We start from the raw sequence: 22142 nt of genomic DNA on the forward strand, positions 1-22142 counted from the left end.
GCATGTTGTCAGGCGTTGTCGGTGGATCACGATAACAAATATACTTCAACATCCCCACAGAACGAAATCCGGGGACGTGAGATCCGGTGAACGTGCGGGCCATGGTATGGTGCTTCGACGACCAATCCACCTGTCATGAAATATGCTATTCAATACCGCTTCAACCGCACGCGAGCTATGTGCCGGACATCCATCGTGTTGGAAGTACATCGCCATTCTGTCATGCAGTGAAACATCTTTTAGTACCATCGGCAGAACATTACGTAGGAAATCAGCATACGTTGCACCATTTAGATTGCCATGGATAAAATGGGGGCCACTTATCCTTCCTCCGATAATGCCGCACCATACATTAACCCGCCAAGATCGCTGATGTTCCACTTGTCGCAGCCATCGTGGATTTCCCGTTGCCCAATAGTGCACATTATGCCGGTTTACGTTACCGCTGTTGGTGAATGACGCTTCGTCGCTAAATAGAACGCGTGCAAAAAATCTGTCATCGTCCCGTAATTTCTCTTGTGCCCAGTGGCAGAACTGTACACGGTGTTCAAAGTTGTCGCCATGCAATTCCTGGTGCATAGAAATATGGTACGGGTGCAATAGATGTTGATGTAGCATTCTCAACACCGACGTTTTTGAGGTACCCGATTCTTGTGCAATTTTTCTACTACTGATGTGCGGATTATTCGCGACAGCAGCTAAAACACCTACTTGGGCATCATCATTTGTTGCATGTCGTGGTTGACGTTTCACATGTGGCTGAACACTCCCTGTTTCCTTAAATAACGTAACTATCCGGCGAACGGTCCGGACACTTGGATGATGTCGTCCAGGATACCGAGCAGCATACATAGCACACGCCCGTTGGGCATTGTGATCACAATAGCCATACATCAACACGATATCGACCTTTTCCGCAATTGCTAAACGGTCCATTTTAACACGGGTAATGTATCACGAAGCAAATACCGTCCGCACTGGCGGAATGTTACGTGGTACCACGTACTTATACGTTTGTGACTATTCCAGTGCCATCTATCACAAATCGAAAAAAGTGGTCCAATTAAAACATTCGTATTTCTTTACGTACTATACGAATATGTAATAAAAAATGGGGGTTGCTATTTAAAAAAACGTAGTTGATATCCGTTTGACCTATAGCAGCGCCATCTAGCAGGCCAACCACAGCGCCGTCTGGTTTCCCCTTTCAACCTAGACGAGTTTCGTTCTTTGTAGTTTTTTCGTTTGATGCTTATTTCGTGAAATATTTGGCCCGGCCACTATCAATGGACTACCCTGTAGACTAAGAACTGACTTACACCACTTTTAAAGTAAACGGTCCAACATGAATCTGTACTGCATTGCGTGAGTGATACAACCATTAGTGCGAAGAGTTGCCAGGGAAAATGAATATACGGTTACTTGTAGAATTTTATTCACACTGAACCATCAAATCACTTTGTTTGTCCTCCACCTGGCTCCTCTTCAATAATAAACGTATATGCTGTTACAACTTCCTGTTGGAAGCTATGCAAAACTCGTGACGTTTGTTCATCCTAATTATCAGCAGCGTCAAATAAAAAAGTTCGTGAATTTGTCAATATTGCGGTATGTAGAATACCCCCGTTCGCAACGGTAGTGCTGACTGTTTACGTAATATGAATGAGTCCACTGTTTGGCACATTTTTATGTGTAACGATGTAATTTATATTACTATTTGACAACATAGGCGAATTCGTGGATTTCAGTATTTGACGCCACCGATTTTATGTTGCTTAGTATGATGTAAATGTTTTCTGAACATGATGACAGTTCTTGGACAGGAACTAGTTGTCTAGTGAAGAGTAATTATGAGCAGGTCTTGGCGGTAAAGCATCACGTTGTTGTAAAGGCCGCGAGTGTTGAATTTATGTGCGATAACACGTAAACTATATTGTTCGTAGCAACCTAATCGCAAACCTTTTGCCGTTCATATTACTCCTGCTGCTACCAGACCTTAAGTGCTTGCAGGAATTACTGATTTGTTTCACCACATGCAATACAGTCTTTCCATCCTCGACTCAGTCATTGAGCACCTAACGATACTCATGGAATGCGGTATACCTGTTTTGAGCTTATTCGAAAACTTTTTCTTAAAATGCAGTTTGATCCATGAAATTCTGGCAACGTAACGAAACTAGTTATTCTCCTCTTGTGATATTTTGGTCGCGAATCGTCGAGCCATCTTTCAGAATGAACCATAGGACATACTGCAACTGTGGTTTTCTTATATTGATCGTTAGCAGAATGTATTTTCATTCCGCAGAGGAGTGTGCACTGTTTTAATCTTCTTGGCCGAGGATGGATCGGATAAGTCTCTTATAGTTGTACAAGATGCTGGGAGGACGTAACTCCTATGTACGGTCTGTCAGCAGGTTACTTATTTTTATTACGGTATGTTGATAATTTTTATTTTCGGACCGTCTACTTATATGTACAAATAAAAATATGTAGATACTCCAGGCCACTGAAGATGCCTTGCAAACAAAAATATCTAGATATTCCAGGCCACTGAAGATGCCTTGCAAAAAATAAAGGCGAACCGTGTATGGCATAAAAATCGTGTTCCATTCAGTTATAATCAGACAGTCCAAAAGTAAAAATTATCAACTTACCGTAATATTACGTGCATATGAGGACGGCAGGACTACAAAAGTTGAAGATATTAGAAAATTCTGTCTATTGAGGTCAGGGAATGTTGGAGGCTGTAGTACAGGCTCTGCTTGAGTTAATGCATCTCGGACTGTATTGGTGCGTTTGACGTCATCACACATCGGCAGCAAGATGTGCCATTTCCCATGTTGTATTACAACAGCCTTAATTTAATTTCATATTCATCGTTACAGATAGGTATAGCGTTTGAAGATGACCGCCTCTACAATACGCATCCACGAGTCGATGATGTTATTACTGTTTGGAATTCATACCATAGCAGCTAAAGAGGACGAGGCACACATACAAAAAAGCCTCCCCCCCATCAAACCCTCTCACTCTGCAACGACAAATCCATCTGTCCCTGAGGTGATCGTTACACCAGATGTAGAAGTATGAAAGCCGGAATTTGGTTGCAATACTTATATGTCTGTTGTTTGAAACTGATAAACAATATTTAATTCAAATTAATGTCCATTGCTTTTTATACCTCCCCCCCCCCCCCCCTCTCCGGCACGTTATGACTACCACGCCAAAAAAACAGTTCTTTTGAAGCGAAACAGTCAGCGAGCCATTTTCATACGAATTGAAGCGTTTTTCAGCGAGAGCGTGTACCAGTGATGCAAACAGATGATAATCGGAAGGAGCCAAGTCTGGAGAATGAGCCGCATGCCCTAGTATGTAACAAGCGAACGCCTCGATCGTTTCCCTGACCCGTTTTGCTGTGTGTGATGGGGCGTTATCATGGCGCAATATCACTTTGTGTCGCCTTTTTACATATTCCGCTCGGTTTTCACGTAATGCTCGATTTAAATCGATCATTTGCTGTTTGCAGCGAGCAGTGTAAATGGTTTCACCAGGATTTAGCAGCTCGTAATAGATGACACCCTTCTGATCCCACCAAACACAGAGCGATTTGGTCTTGCAGTAGATGTCGATGGTTTGCCTGGATTCACCCATGATTTACGACGCTTAAAATTCTCAAAGTATATCCATTTTTCATCACCTGTCACCATTTGATGGAGAAACGACTTTCCTTTGTATCTGGCGAGCAGCATTTAATAAATGGTCCTTCGATTTTCTTATCTCTCATTCAGTTCATGTGGTACCCATTTTCCCACATCCTACACCTTTCCCACCGAAGAGAAACCGAAGAGAAATGGCTGTCTCTCGTCACATTCAATTGTTCCGCGAGTTCCTGTTGAGTTTCAGAATCATCTTTATCCAATAAGGCCTGCAATTCGTTGTCTTCGAACTTTTTCGGTGGTTTCCCACGCTCGTCGTTTCTGACGACAAAATCACCATTTTGAATTTTTTGAACCACTCGAAGCACTGTGTTCTCCCGAGAGCATGTTCACCGAAAGCATGGACAAGCATTCGATGCGAATCTGCAGCAAATTTCTTCAAATGATAACAGAAAACCAATGCTGTCTGCAAATCGTAGTTCGTAGGCACACAACACGACATGTTTATGGGTTTGAAACAGATACCAAGCAATTGAACTTGGGTTACTGTGTGTAAGGCGTTACAGGAAGCAGATGGCGCTGCAGTCGCAGTCTCACGGGCCCTACACTGACGGCTAGCACCATCTCTAGGGAAATTACGGTTTCATACTTCTACATCTGGTATACGAATACATGTTACGTCTGTGTTAAAATTTGTACATCAGTAGCTGCTAGGTACGAGTTCCGCACACCTTTGAGTTGTCAGTAATGGAAGACTACCAATACAGCTTTCCCTCTCTCACATCCTGTGCCAGTTAATCGTCTGTCCCTGAGGCAGATGGGCAATTTTTTCTTAGTTCACGGCCGAAATCACTAGCTTCAATTAAAATTAACCTCATCTTAAAATATTACTGTTTCTGTAAGTACTTCTGTTTGTTTCTGAGCAGGAAAACACACTCTCATGAAGCTCTTAACGTTACATGACATAAACTATGTGATCAAAAGTATCCGGACACCTGGCTGAAAATGACTCACAAATTCGTGGCGCCCTCCATGGACAATGCTGGAAGTCAGTATGATGTTGGCCCACCAATAGCCTTGATGACAGCTTACACTCTCGCAGGCATACGTTCAATCAGTTGCCGGAAGGTTTCTTGGGGAATGGCAGCCCATTCTTCACGGGGTGCTGCACTGAGGAGAGGTATCGATGTAGGTCGGTGAGGCCTGGCACGAAGTCGGCGTTCCAAAACATCCCAAAGGTGTTCTATAGGATTCAGGTCAGGACTCTGTGAAGCCCAGTCCATTACAGGGATGTTATTGTCGTGTAACCACTCCGCCACAGGCCGTGTATTATGAACAGGTGCTCGATGGTGTTGAAAGATGCAATCGCCATCCCCGAATTGCTCAAGAGTGGGAAGCAAGAAGGTGCTTAAAACATCAATGTAGGCCTGTTCTGTGATAGTGTCACGCAAAACAACGAGGGGTGCAAGCCCCCTCCATGAAAAACACGACCACACCATAACATCACCGCCTCCAAATTTTACTGTTGGCACTACACAAACTGGCAGACGACGTTCACCAGGCATTCGCCATACCCACACGCCATCGGATCGCCACATTGTGTACCGTGATTCGTCACTCCACACAACGTTTTTCCACTGTTCAGTAGTCCAATTTTTACACTGCTTACAGCAAGCGTGGCCTCGTTTGGCATTTACCGGCGTGATGCGTGGCTTATGAGCAGCCGCTCGACCATGAAATCCAAGTTTTCTCACCTCCCGCCTACCTGTCATAGTACTTGCAGTGGATCCTGATGCAGTTTGCAATTCCTGTGTGTTGGTCTGGACAGATGTCTGCCTATTACACATTACGACCCTCTTCAACTGTCGGCGGTCTCTGTCACTCAACAGACGGGGTCGGCCTGTACTCTCTTGTGCTGTACATGTTCCTTCATGTTTCCACTTCACTATCACAATCGAAACAGTGGATGTTTAGAAGCGTGGAAATCACGCGTACAGACGTATGACACGAGTGACGCCTAATCACCTGACCACGTTCGAAGTCCTTGAGGTCCGCGGATCGCCCCATTCTGCTGTCTCACGATGTCTAATGACTACTGAGATCGCTGATATGGAGCACCTAGCAGTCCGTGGCAGCACATTGCACCTAATATGAGAAACGTATGTTTTTGGGGGTGTCCGGATGCTTTTGATCACAAAGTGTATTTTGGATCCGGCTGATAGATTCTAAATGCATACTTTAATAAGATACGGCCGAGGGCCACGGGCGGCACGAATACATAACCCGGGTCGCAGTTTGACGAGCACTGCTATAGAAGAAGCAAAAAATGGTAGTCACATTGATGCAGTATATCTCTACTCTCGAAAAACATTTGATTCAGTATCACACCAATACTTATTAACTAAAACAAGACAATAGGGTGTATAAAACGAAACTGACGAATGAAATAAGAATTTGGGGTGAGGGACGACGCAGCATGTGATCTTGGCCAGACGGTCGTCGACAGGTGTGGAGGAAATTTCACGCGTGGCCGTGGAAACTCTGTTCGATCTTCATGTTGTATATTAATTACCTGCATACAATTGTGAAGGTAACCTCAGACTTTTGCAGATTATGCAGTTATCTATAGTGAAGCACAACCTGTGAAAACTGCACAAATGTTTAGCCACATCTCGACTGAATTTCAAAGTGGTGCGAAGTTGGCGAGCATTACCAGTCTAGGTGAAGGGGGAAGAGGGAGGGGGATGAGTGGAGGCTGTACCACAAAATTCGTTACTTCTTGTCGAATTATATTAACAACACACTTTAACATGCTTTTTTAAGGAGGTACCGATGTGCACGCAGGGTCCACCGCCCAAAACCTAAAAATAGTTTCTAGCACACACTTAGCAATATCAATGCACTTTAAATAACGTGTACTACCGAATTTACGACCGCAACAAAAAAATTTAAGAAATCCAACATACTTTTGAAAGAGATATTGGTGTGTAAGTAAGGCCCTGAACCTGGAAATACTGAATGCAACATTCATTGTGGAAAGTGACATCTACTGTGACTTCAAAGTTTTGGGCTAATTTTCACAACACGCAAGAACGTTGTGTCCCATGATTACAATACCAGTCAGTGACAACTGGAGTCACTCAGTTCGTACAAGTACCTGGTTTTAAAAATATACAGGTATATGAAATGGAACGACACATAAACTAAGATGCGGATGAAGGTGAATCATTGGTAGTATACTTGAGAATGTAGTCACGCTACATAGGGAGTTTCGTTACAAATCAGTTGTGCAGTTCATCCTAGAATATTGCTCTAGTGTGTGGGATCCATACCATAGAGGTCTAACAGGGGGTACTGGACGTACACCAAGGGGCAGAACGAACCGTTAGTGTGAGCCACGAGAAAAGCTGAAAGTGTCAACTTACAGGCGCTTCAAGATAGACGCCAAACATTACGCGAAAGCCTACATACAAAGTTTCAAGAAACAGTATTAAGTAAGGAATCCAGGAATACACTACGACATCCTACGTATAGACCATGAAGACAAGATTAGGCTACTTAATGCGCTTACACAGCCATTGCTCTCGCGCTCCATGCACAAATGGAAGCAAAAAAAGCCTAGAACATGTTATATAGCAAATGCGGTCTGCCATAGTGCTTTTTGTAGTACAGAGATTTACAAATAGTGACCACACCTAGGAAACTAATCGTAAAATAAATTCTTTTTCTTGACACTAACAACTAATCAAGATTTGTGACAGACTGTAGCTAATGGAAGTCTCTTTTTAAAATCCATTTTAATAAATAATAAAGGAAGTAGTGCAAGCAAAGCCATATGTCGATACTTGCCATTCAAAGCGAATAGTTCGAATTGCGTCACAAAATTTTTACTCCTTACAGAATTCTCACTAACATCTAGTCTTCCACGTTACTGAACTATATATTTTACATTACCGAGTAAGGCATGAAACAGACACCGTAAGTCCTGTATTTATTTGGTTGTGAAGCTTTTCAAGAGAAGTTATAACGATTTATTGGTCTGTCAATGATTTTGGCGCTGTCGAGCAGTCTAGGTGGATGTGTACCTTTACAGAACACTGCCGAAATACCGCCGTAAATCGTTTGTGTGGTAATTCCACGTAAGGCTCTTATCGAGTTGCAAGAAGCGACCGGCCTGCGGATTCCCAGCAAAAGCCATTAAAACAATGCGATAAATCCAGTAATATGGTCACATGTTAAGTTCTGTATGCAAACAGTGTAATGCACGTGGCATTAAAGTTGGAAAGTCTTTACTAAAGATTAACTTTTGAGTACCACGTTCGAGGAATAGCTTCTGCTGCAAATTTTTTATTGCCGTCCGATACGACTTTCGCGATAGTCCTGACTTTATTTTCTGCTTTCAGTTTCAACGTAACGCTATCGGAATACAAATAATTTTCTGTAACTGTTTACGAGCTTCATTTCGCAACTGAGACATCGTGTGTTTACTTAAATGAAAATTAATTTCTGATCGTTAAACGAAAAAGATTATATGTATATTCACATTAATAACATAAAAAGATTTACTTTGTATTTACTGTTGAAGTACGCTAATGGATATTAATCGTTTGAGATACAGTAAGTTTTACCACTTCTCAAAATTTAGTTCTTGGGTCACGGCACTTTTCTAAACTTATCGAATCAGTTTTGTCAAACCTGAAAGTTTTAGAATCTTGCCCCCCTTTTCGTAATATTTTTCTGGACGCCCATATGCACAGATGTTCAAGTATTTAAAAATTTGCATATTTTCCACTTCCATGCATAACGCTGCTTTGGCATAGTTTCACTAATGGAAATGTCAACCGAACATCAACTTGCTTTAAAATTTTCGTGACATTTGGTCTGCACCTTTCAGTACTAAGTTTTCGGTGCGTGACTCCCAGAATGTGGCTATTGAGGGAAAGAATACGAACTGATGTGTTCAGGTGTTTACAGCATGCTATAGGCAGATTGTAATCGCTTTGTTTACAGATCGCCCAAGCCTGGTCGACCCTGCTGCCTCTTACAAAAATATCGTGCGCGCCCGTCTCTGCATGTAATCGATGGGCGCTTGACGAGGCTTCATGAGCTGCCATCTAGCTGTGTTTCGCTGAAGATCTCGGGACTATTCACAGCACTATCGTTGATAATTCGCTCACCAGAAGGCGCTACGATAGCTAGCCGGCAATTTTTTTTGGCGCAAATATACAAATTACGATGAACAATAATGGTAAATATTTTGATCTAGAGGAAGTATTAGCAAGCGGAAAAATTTTGATGGACAATGAATTTTTTTTCTATAGTACTGCTACCCAAAAAAGCTTTTTTTTACACTAAAAAGTTTTCAGAATGTCCTTCGCGTTCTGCTGTCAGCCAAAATACAAGCGCCGACATACTCCTGTTACAAAAATCTAGAGCATAAAATCCTGCGATCTTACACACCGCAAGTGTATTCATTTAAACATATATAGTAATTAAAATAATTGAAATTACTGATTCGTCGGTTAGAAATCATCGTACTCAGTTCAAAATATGCCACATTTTCAATAACAAAGAGATCGGAACAGCTAATTTGTTATGAAATCAGGAAAGGAACAGCTAGCTTGACGACAATGCACCAAAGACAACGTGACTGCTTAAGGATAGATACATTGTACTTGGTGCATATCTTAACTTAGTTGTCATTCTCAAGAATCTCACATGAAATAAGCTTACTGTTCAGGGTATACGGTAGTCTAGAAGCTCATGAATATTTGGCCGGCGTATAATGATTCGAGTTCTGTTTACATATACGTTTCTTAAATTAGAATTACGGTTCAACATAACACAAAAATTACTATTTTAGTAAACGTTTTTGTTAGAAAAATAACAAGGGAACAAAACTAACATCGGGACTTATATTGTTTTACTGGTTTTTAGCACCGTGCCCTACATATATGTCAATTTGTCAATGGCAAACCATTGCTCAGATTTAACGGCAGCTCGTAAGATAAGCATCAGTGTCGTTATTTAAGTACGCAGCTCTGCACTTTTCACAAAGGCTTCCTGAATGTTAGAATTGCGAAATAATCGGATATTAAAAAGTAGTTCTAATGTTGGCTGTTCAAAGTTATAAGCGTACTTTTGCAAGCAAAATATAAGTTAACTGTTATGCACACAAAACAAAATAAACAAACAAGTTCCAGTGTTTCAAACCTTCATTATGGTCCGAGACACTAGCAAATCACGTGGAACTGGACACGTTACGAGAAAAGCGAAAACTACAGCAGGAGTAAGTGATTCCAAAGAAGCACCACAGGAGAAAATAAGCAGTAGACCGGTACTTACGATGTTGGGGCTCAGCGTGTCACTCATGTTGGCGCTGTGAGACTGGCAGCTCACAACTCTGAAATTTCAGAGCCGTTTTTCTTCCGGCCGGAATCTAGAGTGTCTTTATTCGTCATGGTTGTCACTGCTCCTGAGTAACATGCATAACTGCACGACACTGAACACGGTATCTGAAAATGAAGCAAAGAAAACGAAACTCTTTTAAAAGATCTTTACGTCTAACTTCAAAATATGCAGCCTAGATGTTAGCTAAAATATGTTGAACTACGCTGAAAATGCCGTAGAATCACTCATGACATTGCTGAATACAAAAACGCCAAAATCTATAATTTATAAAAAAATATTGTGAAGGTCAGAAAATATTTTCGCGGCTGCCGTGAGGTTAACAATGAAAAATATTTTAGAATTTCGTACTTAACATGTAACAACTATAAACGAGTAACTGAAACAGAGGTAAGCGCCTAGCAGTAAATGGTGAACGCTACTTTACCGAAAACGACTCTGCAATGCAGAGCCCCTGCCGCGGGTGCTGGCTTTATAAGGCGCAGCCACGCCCTCCAGCTATTTCATTGGTTGGACGTACTCCCCTCCCGGCGCCACTGCGGGATCAATTCACCTTGGAACAAGGTCACCGTTCCAAGGGACGAACCGCTCTTTTTATTGTTATTATTTTGTCAACTGCATCATTTCAGCGACGTGCCAAAAGAGTGCACTATCTTTTAACTTAGTCATCCTGGCGCACCCCTCGCGTCGTATCTGCCGCTTACTACGCTCGCAGTTGAACGGGCTTAATGATTTTGGCGCTTCATTCTGAAAAATAATTTTCTCCGTGCAGTCTCTTCAGAAGATAGAATTTAAAGTTGTTTAATCGCACTAATTCGTAGTGCTAACGTAAATGGTACCGGAAAAAATTCTTCCTTTTTACGAAATGAACTATGCTCTTCTGCTTTTTAGTCTACGCCCTTACATACGACCGCCAAATCAGAAATTGACTCTCTTTTAGATAAAAAGGCAACGCATTTACTTCACATAAACGACACTGACTTACATTTTTCTTTCCACGGTGAAACGTGAAAATAAACATTTACGTCTCTGCTAAGGAAGCTACGATTACTAGTAATGTGGCCGAAGAGATGAGGTTTTATTATTATTATTTTTTTTTTTTTTTACGGGTTGGACACACTGAAAACGAAACTTGTTAACTTGTTATTAAGAGGGGCACCTCATCAAATAATACTTGATCTGGTTATGCTAGTGCAACTGCAGAAGCTAAAAAAATTATTTTTGTAGCCGAATTAGGTAATAAAAATTCTGTTTGAGATTCCGCGGAACATGATGCAGCTCTCTAAATGTACTTAAATGCACCCAACGTTCCACAATGCGTATAACAGCAGAAGTCGTAAAACGAATTTAGAACGGCTTTACAGATAGAGATTATTGACAACGATACACAGTAATTAAGCGTTATTCGATTAGCCGAGCATATAAAACAGAAATCCTTCTAACAATCCTGTCAAGACAAGTTAAACTTGGATTCTGGAATTATTCTTCTTGTTTCTGGAATTAAGAAAAAAATTACGCATCATTTTATAGTTAGCACAGTCATTCGCAGGAATAATATTGCATTTTGCCGCCATAGATGGCAGCATATTGTACACTAGTTACAAAATCTATACACTAGTAACAATAATTCAGTTTTTATAACACACAGGAGAACGTAGGCAGTTACAGTCGAATATACCGGACGATACCGATTCCGTTCTTATATATATATGAGAAAAGGTGCGAGAGAACCTTTTTCTCGACGTTGTGAAGAGTTCAGAAACAACTGAAGCATTACCTCCTAACACTCTATTTGGTCGCTGAGAACGACCCACACTGATTCCTATATGGAATATTCATTTTCAAATCGGACGAAAAATGTTAAAATTGACCTTATATTTTTTAAAAAATAGTTAAAAATTTTTGCATGTGTCAGTTACTGTAAAAGAAAACAACTTTCATAAAGTACCTCTTAAATATATACTGGTTCTCGAGTTAAAATTCGGTAAAGTTTGCGTTCTTTTCAGAAGGTGAAAATTTGTCTTCTATGTAACTCAAGAATCTTATAGCAGATTTCAGTGAACTACGATTCATTTTGAACCTGAATGAAGTTGTTGATGGAGGTCTATAATATAAGAATAATTAATACAATTTTAAATACCTTTTATTCATGTATTAAGCATAACCACAATTTTCGTTAACTTACATAGGCTTGAAACACTTTTTATTACACATTGATTTCCATTTTAAGTTCTATGGAGCCCCTTGTCTGAAACGAGGATAAAATAATTTCATAATAAATATTTGAGCTCACACTGTACTTAGGTGGCGACAGACTTCCGTGAAACATACGTAGCAGGCGATCGACAACGGCCTCGTCGTTGTCACGGGTGTTGCCGCTGTTTCTGTCTACCTCTTATTTTTTCAACAGCTCTCCATTGAAGATACCATAAGAATTTAACTAATATTTTTTTAAATATAATGCTGAACAATATGGCATAATTTGTGTTGCATTTAAAATTGTGTTTGTTCAGAAAAAACACGAAACACGATTAAAGTTACATTTAAGTAGAAACAAGACCCCGGGAGTAGACAACATTCCATTAGAGCTACTGAAAGCCTTGGTAGCGCCAGGCCTAATAAAACTCTACCATCTAGTGAGCAACATGTATGAGACAGGCGATATACCATCAGACTTCAAGAAGAATATAATAATTCCAATCCCAAAGAAAGCAGGCGTTGACAGTTGTGAAAATTACCGAACTATCAGTTTAATAAGCCACGGCTGCAAAATACTAACATGAATTCTTTACAGACGAATGGAAAAACTTGTAGAAGCCGACCTCGGGGAAGATCAGTTTGGATTCCGTAGAAACACGTGAGGCAATACTGACCCTACGATTTATCTTAGAAAATAGATTAAGGAAAGGCAAACCTACGATACTATCGTTTGTAGACTTACAGAAAGCTTTTGACAATGTTGACTGCAATACTCTCTTTCAAATTCTGAAGGTGGCAGGAGTATAATACAGGGAGCGAAAGGCTATTTACAATTTGTACAGAAACCAGATGGCAGTTATAAGAGTCGAGGGGCATGAAAGGGAAGCAGTGGTTGGGAAGGGAGTGAGACAGGGTTGTAGCCTATCCCCGATGTTATTCAATCTGTATACTTAGCAAGCAGTAAAGGAAACAAAAGAAAAATTCGGAGTAGGAATTAAAATCCATGGAGAAGAAATAAAAACTTTGAGGTTCCCGATGACATTCTAGTTCTGTCAGAGACAGCAAAGGACCTGGAAGAGCAGTTGAACGGAATGGACAGTATCTTGAAAGGAGGATATAAGATGAACATCAACAAAAGCAAAACGAGGATAATGGAATTAGTCGAATTAAATCGGGTGATGCTGTGGGAATTAGATTAGGGAATGAGACGCTTAAAGTAGTAAATTAGCTTTGCTATTTGGGGAGCAAAATAACTGATGATGGTCGAAGTAGAGAGGATATAAAATGTAGACTGGCAATGGCAAGGAAAGCGTTTCTGAAGAAGAGAAATTTGTTAACATCCAGTATAGATTTAAGTGTCAGGAAGTCGTTTCTGAAAGTATTTGTATAGAGTGTAGCCACATATGGAAGTGAAACGTGGACGATAAATAGTTTAGACAAGAAGAGAAAAGAAGCTTTCGAAATGTGGTGCTACAGAAGAATGCTAAAGATTAAATGGGTAGATCACGTAACTAATGCGGAGGTATTGAATAGAATTGGAGAGAACAGAAATTTGTGGCACAACTTGATTAGAAGAAGGGATCGGTTGGTAGGGCATATTCTGAGGCATCAAGGAATCACCAATTTGGTATTGGAGGGCAGCGTGGAGGGTAAAAACCGTAGAGGGAGACCAAGATATAAATACACTAAACAGATTCAGAAGGATGTAGGTTGCAGTAGGTACCGGGAGATGAAGAAGCTTACACAGGAGAGAGTAGCATGGAGAGCTGCATCAAACCAGTCTCTGGACTGAAGACCACAACAACACAAATCTAAGTTCTAAAAGTGGTGCTCGTATACCATCTCAAACTCCACAACATTATCTTCTTTTCGAATTTAATTTGAGAATTTTACTTTTAATAGTTTCTGATTATGAGTCTCAGAATCGAGTGATTTTATTAAAGTCCGGTAACTGTGAGCCTTTAAAAACCAGGAAGCACTTACTTATAACAGCTGCGAGTTTACACAAAATATCAACATCTACTTTAGGTGACAGAACATTGAATCCGCACAAGAAATGCAGTTTTCTGCTGTCTGAAGTGAAAATGAACTGTCTACTGGCATGAATTTTATGGGATAACTGGGGAGTATTTTCCATCCATCGTCGCTGGAATAGCTGCACTTAGTCTTTCAAGCGAAAACATGTCTCCTGCGATTCAATTCCGGCGAGCATGCAGGGTGCGACCTTTAGTATCACAAATGTTCCACCGGTTGTGTGGGGCTGCATTGTACGGCAGAACAGGGTGTCTGCTCCCCTTAAGGTAGTAAAATAAAATTTGGAAAGCTGCGTACACATGTAAGTCTGCTGTGTGCCTCAGCCAGCAGCTGGCCTGGAAGACCGTTCTCTGCTCTGTCCGATAGTTCGAATCCTAATCTATAGGTGTGAAATTATAAAAAAAAAATGGCTCTGAGCACTATGGGACTCAACTGCTGAGGTCATTAGTCCCCTAGAACTTAGAACTAGTTAAACCTAACTAACCTAAGGACATCACAAACATCCATGCCCGAGGCAGGATTCGAACCTGCGACCGTAGCGGTCTTGCGGTTCCAGACTGCAGCGCTTTTAACCGCACGGCCACTTCGGCCGGCTGTGTGAAATTATAGTCAGGAGCATTCGATACCCCACGCTGAGGCAAATAAACTTCTAATTCCATAACATCGGATACGTGAGAGATTAGATCACCATCAGTGGAGATCAGTATCGAAAAATGACGAATCATAGATTCCCAATACTTTAATGAAACGAATCTCTAGCATGCTGATGGTGAAATAGAACCGCAACTTTCTCTTTATTGAAATAAATGGTTGGAATTCTGTTGTAAGTTGCATTAAGCAGTAGCCTTTATTTATTGGTTCGGACACTGTGTCCATTCTCAGACCATCCGTCTTCGTGTGCGATTGGAATACATTCAAGTAAGCATGTTTTGGGGAGCCACGAACGACAACCCAAAAGGCAATGAAGACAGTTTAACATAAAATGGGGAACCTACAGTGTCTGTTAAACTATCTGCACGGATTGTCTGCCGTGGCTGTTCCAAACATGCATACTTAACTGTATTTCAACCACTTATGAAGACGAATGGTTTGAGAATGGACACAATGTCCAAAACTAGTCACCAGCAATAAATAAAGGATACTGCTAAATGCAACTTACGACGGAATTTCAACTAAAAAATGGTTCAAATGGCTCTGAGCACTATGGGACTTAACTTCTGAGGTCATCAGTCCCCTGGAACTTAGAACTACTTAAACCTAACTAACCTAAGGACATCTCACACATCCATGCCCGAGTCAGGATTCGAACCTGCGACCGTAGCGGTCGCGCGGTTCGAGACTGTAGCGCCTAGAACCGCTCGGCCACTCCGGCCGACTGAATTTCAACTATTTATTTCAAATAAATGTACTGTAAACGGGATCTTGGCTGCCCGAAATGTAATAGTATCGCTTGGATGTAAGAGAATATTTTAGCTCATTCTATAGTCTGTTGACCTCTTTATTTATCATTTTCCAAATGATCCGGCAGACAGGGTGGGCAGCAATATGGGGTTGTTTGCTGATGATGCCGCGGTGGACGTGAAGGGAGCGAAGTTAAGCGACTGTAGGAGGATACAAGATGATTTAGGCGGAATTTCTAGTTGGTGGAATGAATGGTAGCTAGCTTTAAATGTAGAAAAATGTAAATTAATGCGGCTGAGTAGGAAAAGCAAACACGTAGTGTTCCGATAGAGCGTTGGTAGTATCTTTCTTGATACACTCATGTTGTTTAAGTATCTTTGCGCAACGTTGCAAAGTAGTATGAAATGGGAAGAGAATGTGACGACTGTGGTAGGGAGGGTGAATGACCGACTTCGGATTATTGGGAGAATTTAGAGGAAGTATGGTTCATCTGTAAAGGAGGCCGCATATAGGAGGCTAGTGCGACCTGTTCTTGAGTGCTGCTCTAGTATTTGAGATCCGTACCAGATCGGAGTAAAGGAAGACATCGTATCAGTTCGGAGGCGGGCGGCTAGATTTGTTACCGGTAGGTTCGAACAACACGCAAGTACACTACAGGCCATTAAAATTGCTACACCAAGAAGAAATGCAGATGATAAACGGGTATTCATTGGACAAATATATTATACTAGAACTGACATGTGATTACATTTTCACGGAATTTGGGTGCATACATCCTGAGATATCAGTACCCAGAACAACCACCTCTGGCCGTAATAACGGCTTTGATACGCCTGGGCATTGAGTCAAACAGAGCATGGATGGCGTGTACAGGTACAGCCGCCCATGCAGCTTCAACACGATACCACAGGTCATCAAGAGTAGTGACTGGCGTATTGTGACGAGCCAGTTGCTCGGCCACCATTGACCAGACGTTTTCAATTGGTGAGAGATCAGGAGAATGTGCTGGCCAGGGCAGCAGTCGAACATTTCCTGTATCCAGAAAGGCCCGTACAGGACCTACAACATGCGGTCGTGCTGAAATGTAGGGTATCGCAGGGATAGAGCCACGGGTCGTAACACATCTGAAATGTAAAGTCCTCTGTTCAAAGTGCCGCCTATGTGAACAATAGGTGACCAAGACGTGTAACCAATGGCACTCCATACCATCACGCCAGGTGATACGCCAGTATGGCGATGACGAATACACGCTTCCAATGAGCGTTCACCGCGATGACGCGCTCCTGTCTGTGATGCAGCGTCAAGGGTAACCGTAGCCACGGTCTCCGAGCTGATAGTCCATGCTGCTGCAAACGTCGTCGAACTGTTCGTGCAGCTGGTGGTTGTCTTGCAAACGTCCCCATATGTTGACTCAGAAATTGAGACGTGGCTGCACGATCCGTTACAGCCATGCGGATAAGATGCCAGTCATCTCGACTGCTAGTGATATAAGGCCGTTCTGATCCAGTACGGCGTTCCGTATTTCTCTCCTGAACCCACCGATTCCATATTCTGCTAACAGTCATTGGATCTCGACCAACGCGAGCAGCAATGTCGCGATACGATAAACCTCAATCGCGATAGGCTACAATCCGACCTTTATCAAAGTCGGAAACATGATGGTACGCATTTCTCCTCCTTACACGAGGCATCACAACAATGTTTCACCAGGTTCAAATGGTTCAAATGGCTCTGAACACTGTGGGACTTAACATCTGTGGTCATCAGTCCCCTAGAACTTAGAACTACTTAAACCTAACTAACCTAAGGACATCACACACATCCATGCCCGAGGCAGGATTCGAACCTGCGACCGTAGCAGTCCCGCGGTTCCGGACTGAGCGCCTGAACCGCTAGACCACCGCGGCCGGCGTTTCACCAGGCAACGCCGGTCAACTGCTGTTTGTGTATGAGAAATCGGTTATAAACTTTCCTCATGTCAGCACCTTGTAGGTGTCGCCACCGGCGCCAACCTTGTGTGAATGCTCTGGAAAGCTAATCATTTGCATATCACAGCATAGTCTTCCTGCCGGTATAATTTCGCGTCCGTAGCGCGTCATCTTCGTGGTGTAGCAATTTTAATGGCCAGTAGTGTATTACAGAAACGATTAGTAAATCAAATAGCAACCCCTGGAGGGACGGCGACGTTCTTTTCGGGGAATACTATTGAGGAAATTTAGAGAACCGGCATTTGAAGCTGACTGCTGGACGATTCTACTGCCGCCAACATACATTTTGCTTAAGGACCATGAAGATACGAGAAATTAGGATTCACACAGAGGAGTACAGGTAGTCGTTTTTCTCTCGCTCTGTTTGCGAATGGAACAGTAGATGAAATGACTACTAGTGGTACAGGGTACTCTCTGCTACGCACCGTACGATGGATTGCGTTGTATGTATGTAGATGTGTACGGACTTACACCGATGCAGGCTGGTAATGTGGTGCATTGGATTCAAAAAAGGGTTCCAGTCTACGTCCAACCATTGAGATTTACGTTTTCCGTGGTTTCCGTAATTCGACAAAGCTGAATGCCTCAACGTCACTGCTCTTTTTTGATCTACTCTGAAATGAGAAAGAAGCTTAATGAACGTTATAAATTTTCTAAACTTTACATACAGGAAATCGGATATCAGTCTGGTGCGGTATTTAAAATCAATGATCGATTACTGCTTGGAGATGATTGTATTCTCTCTCAGTAATGTAGACTTGTTCTGTGTCTCGGGAATCCAGGAGGGTTGTCCACTATCCAGAATTTGGGATTACTGACTTAAGATTGTGTTTTACTTGGGAAAGGATGCTTAAGAATATTGGACTGTTTCTTATTAAATCCAGGTATTTACCTTTAGTGGTTTAGGGAAACCACAAAAAACTAAACTCCTCCCAAACAGGCCATGAAGGCCCAACGGTACCAACCGGCTGCCGTGTCATCCTCAGCCCACAGGCGTCACCGGATGCCGGATGCGGATATGGAAGGGCATGTGATCAGCACACCGCTCTTCCTGCCGTATGCCAGTTTCCGAGACCGGAGCCGCTACTTCTCAATCAAGTACCTCCACAGTTTGCCTCACAAGGGCTGAGTGCACCCCGCTTGTCAACAGCTCTCGGCAGACCGGATGGTCACCCATCCAAGTGTTAGTCCAGCCCGATACAGCTTAAGTTCGGTGATCTGACGGGAATCGGTTTTACTACTGCGACAAGGCCGTTTAGGGAAACCACGGAAAACTAAAATGTGGGTGCTCGGACGGGATAGCGAATCCAAGTGCTCCTGGATACTAGTCCAGTTTTTTAACCCTTCTGCCACTCACTCGTAATTTGGGGGTCGAGGAAGTCACGATTAATATTAGCTATGCTATATTTTGTGTCCACATAGTCTTGCTACCAGCATTTCGTTGTGTTGGAAAAGGAAAAAGAAAATATCAAACAGCAATAAATTAGAGTTTGTCGAGAACTGAAGGATTTGTATGAAACAAGATGGCGCAATTGTTATGACAGGTAGGAGTAGGAGTCAAACCTTCAGTTAAGCATCCTAATTTGGATTTTCGGGGCTTCGCTGATGTTATTTGAGACCAATTTTAGGTTTGGCGTTTCAGCCATTCCATGGATCCCTCTCCCTTGTGGAAGTGATCTGCTCCGCCAAGTCTCACGCGCTAGGTGGCTCAGTGCTACAAGCCGGGAGAATAGCGGCCCAGACCGTCCGGTGGCCCACATTTAGATTTTCCGTGGTTTCCCGTCATCGCTTAAGGTAGATGTCTGGATGGGCGAATGGGCGATTTTCTTCCCCAATTCACGATTGTGCCTTGTCTCTAGGGAACTAACTGTCGAAGGAAGTGAAACCTAAGTATTTTTTCCTTCGTGTTCCACGCATTTTCTCACTTTAAGCTGCTGTTTTTGCCTGGTCGTTAGTTTGACTCCGAATGTTTCCATGTATATCCATAGGACTTACTGAAATAAGGAGCTGAGATGGCTTTTGTGTTCTCGGCGTGACATGTCAAGTCAATAATTGTGTCCTGTCGATACCTTGGACAAGCTTTGTGCAGTATAGCGCTGGTTTTGTGATGCTAGAGATGATTATTTTATTTTTTAATGTTTTTAAATTTCTCTCTGCTTTCTGGGAATAGCATCGACACATAGGTATTCAAATATCCGTCATATTTTCAGAAAAATTCGTCACAAACATTGCATTTACTAATCGCAGTTCATTTCCTTATGTTACATTTGTATTCTACACTGCTCGTCATTAATACTCTTAGCTCAGGAAGCACAGAAAATTGTATGTAGACAGTATACAGTGTACATGCTGCAGGGTAGTGAGTGGTGGCGTGCACACATCAAGCCATATCATAGGCTAACAGATCAGGAGGAAGCTCTGGCCAACGTTACAGGGAAACTCCATCTGTACTGAAAGCAATCCGCTAAATTTAGACTACACTATATGCCGCACAAATCTGATGGCTTTCAATTAAACTAAATCCTTAAGGATTACAATTACGAATAACTTAAAGTGCAACCGTCATGAAGATAATGTCGTGAGGAAAGCACACAAAAATCTGCGTTTTATTGACAAAACACTTAGAAGATGCAGAAGGTCTACTGAAGAGACTGTCTTCACTATGCTTGTCCATCCTCTTCTTGAGTACTGCTGCTCGGTATGGGACCGCATCAGACAGGACTGACGGAGGACTTCAAAAACGAAGTACGGCAGTTCGTTTTGTATTATAGCGAAATAGGGTAGAGTGTGTCACTTACGTGACGCACGAGTTGGGGTGGCAGTCATCAAACCACATGCATTTCTCAGTGTGGCAGGATCTTTGTACGAAATTTCAATCACAGCTCTCTCTTCCAAAGGTGAAAATATTTTTTTGGCCATCAGAACCACATGAAGAAATGATCTTCGTAATAGAATTAGGGGAATCAGAGCTCGCACGCAAAGGTTTAAGTGTTCGTTTTCCCGCGAGCTCTCAGAGATTGGAACTGTACAGAGATAGTCAGAAGGCGATTGAATGAACCCTGTGACAGGCACTCATTTGTGAATTGGAGAGTACACGTGTAGATACGTATCTAGGTAGGGCAAACCAGCACGGGCAGCATAGCGTCTTCGCTTAAATTGTTGGAAAAGACCTTCACGGCGATGTCCGAGATAAGTCGCAAACAGCGGACAGATACGTTACCAAATAACCTGCTATGTGAACCACAAATGATGGTGTTGTGTATCCGATGGCCCGTCATATCTTCAAGGCTGGTGCTGAGTTCCCGACCAACGCGAGCACCAACATCGTGGAATGATGCCCGCAGTCTCGAGAGCCCACGATGGGGCCGCAGTAGAATTCCCACACGCGCTCGAACACGTCAGGATCTTCTTAAAAGCAGTCAACATTCAAATGCGATTTCTGAATGGGAATCTTTCCTGATATAGTTCCAAAAGAATGTACGAGGGCGTGCTGAAAAGCAATGTCTCCGAATTTTCTACGTGAAAATTCTTAAGACTTTTTAAGGTGGGTAGGACGTCAAACGGCAGAATAGGAGCAGGAGAGGCACCACAGGGCTATACTTTTAAAAATAAATTCATAAAATTTTGTCAGCATGACCAGGAAGGATTCAGGATTCACACTCATAGCAGTGGACGTTCAAAAACATGTAAGGTGTCAGGCAAATCCAACACCTTCCATGAAAATCCTGACATGATAAGAAAATCCAGTAGTATGTCACATAGCTCCGAATAAATCGTCACATTAAATTAACCAAAGTAATACGAGTAACGAGTGAGCAAATGGAATACCACAGACTAACACAAGAATGCCTAAATGCATGTCATGCCTTCCCACCGTGAGACAGACGCAGTTCCGAGGGGAGAAACGAGAACAGAAGCCGAGAGCAGAACCGTGTTAAGATGGAAGGCCCTACGATAAGGGACGAACACCCACGTCGCCAGCTAACCGCTAGGACCACACCCCAGCCGCAAGTTTTAGCGTGAGACTTTTTCGCGTCTGTGTTACGTCAGGACCACCCCCAGCCCATGTTAAAAGCTAGAGCCCTCCAGAAGAACGGTATAGATCTTACGATAACACAAAAAGGGCCACCCCAGCTGCAAGTTTTAGCGTGAGACTTTTTCGCGTCTCTGTTACGTCAGGACCACCCCCCAGCCCATGTTAAAAGAAGAACAGTATAGATCTTACGATAACACTAAAAGGACCACACCAGGTGCAAGTTTTAGTGTGAGACTTTTTCGCGTCTCTGTTACATTGCAAACTTTAAAAACATTGCCCCACCACGAAAAGTATAACGTTTCTCATTGGATAGACAGAATTTTTGTAGGCGGAGCTTAAGGTTAACATTGAGACCCTAATTGGTCAGATGAAAACACACCAGATAGTTTTTTTAAACCAACTTCGGTAAATTGTAGTAAG

At 42.3% G+C, this 22142-nt stretch overlaps 1 protein-coding gene across 1 annotated transcript in view; it reads right to left on the bottom strand.

Annotated features, from left to right (window-relative positions):
- LOC124722875 (ankyrin-3-like) overlaps positions 1 to 10171 on the bottom strand; it is an 898463-nt gene extending 888292 nt beyond the window's left edge. Inside the window, exon 1 of the mRNA XM_047248010.1 lies at positions 10002 to 10171. Coding sequence (XP_047103966.1) covers positions 10002 to 10028 — 27 coding nt within the window. The 5' untranslated portion in view covers positions 10029 to 10171. The remainder of the gene's footprint in view (positions 1 to 10001) is intronic.
- Between the last annotated feature and the right edge of the window lie 11971 nt (positions 10172 to 22142).

The sequence above is a fragment of the Schistocerca piceifrons genome, chromosome X (assembly GCF_021461385.2).
Source record: "Schistocerca piceifrons isolate TAMUIC-IGC-003096 chromosome X, iqSchPice1.1, whole genome shotgun sequence".
Lineage (NCBI taxonomy): Eukaryota > Metazoa > Arthropoda > Insecta > Orthoptera > Acrididae > Schistocerca > Schistocerca piceifrons.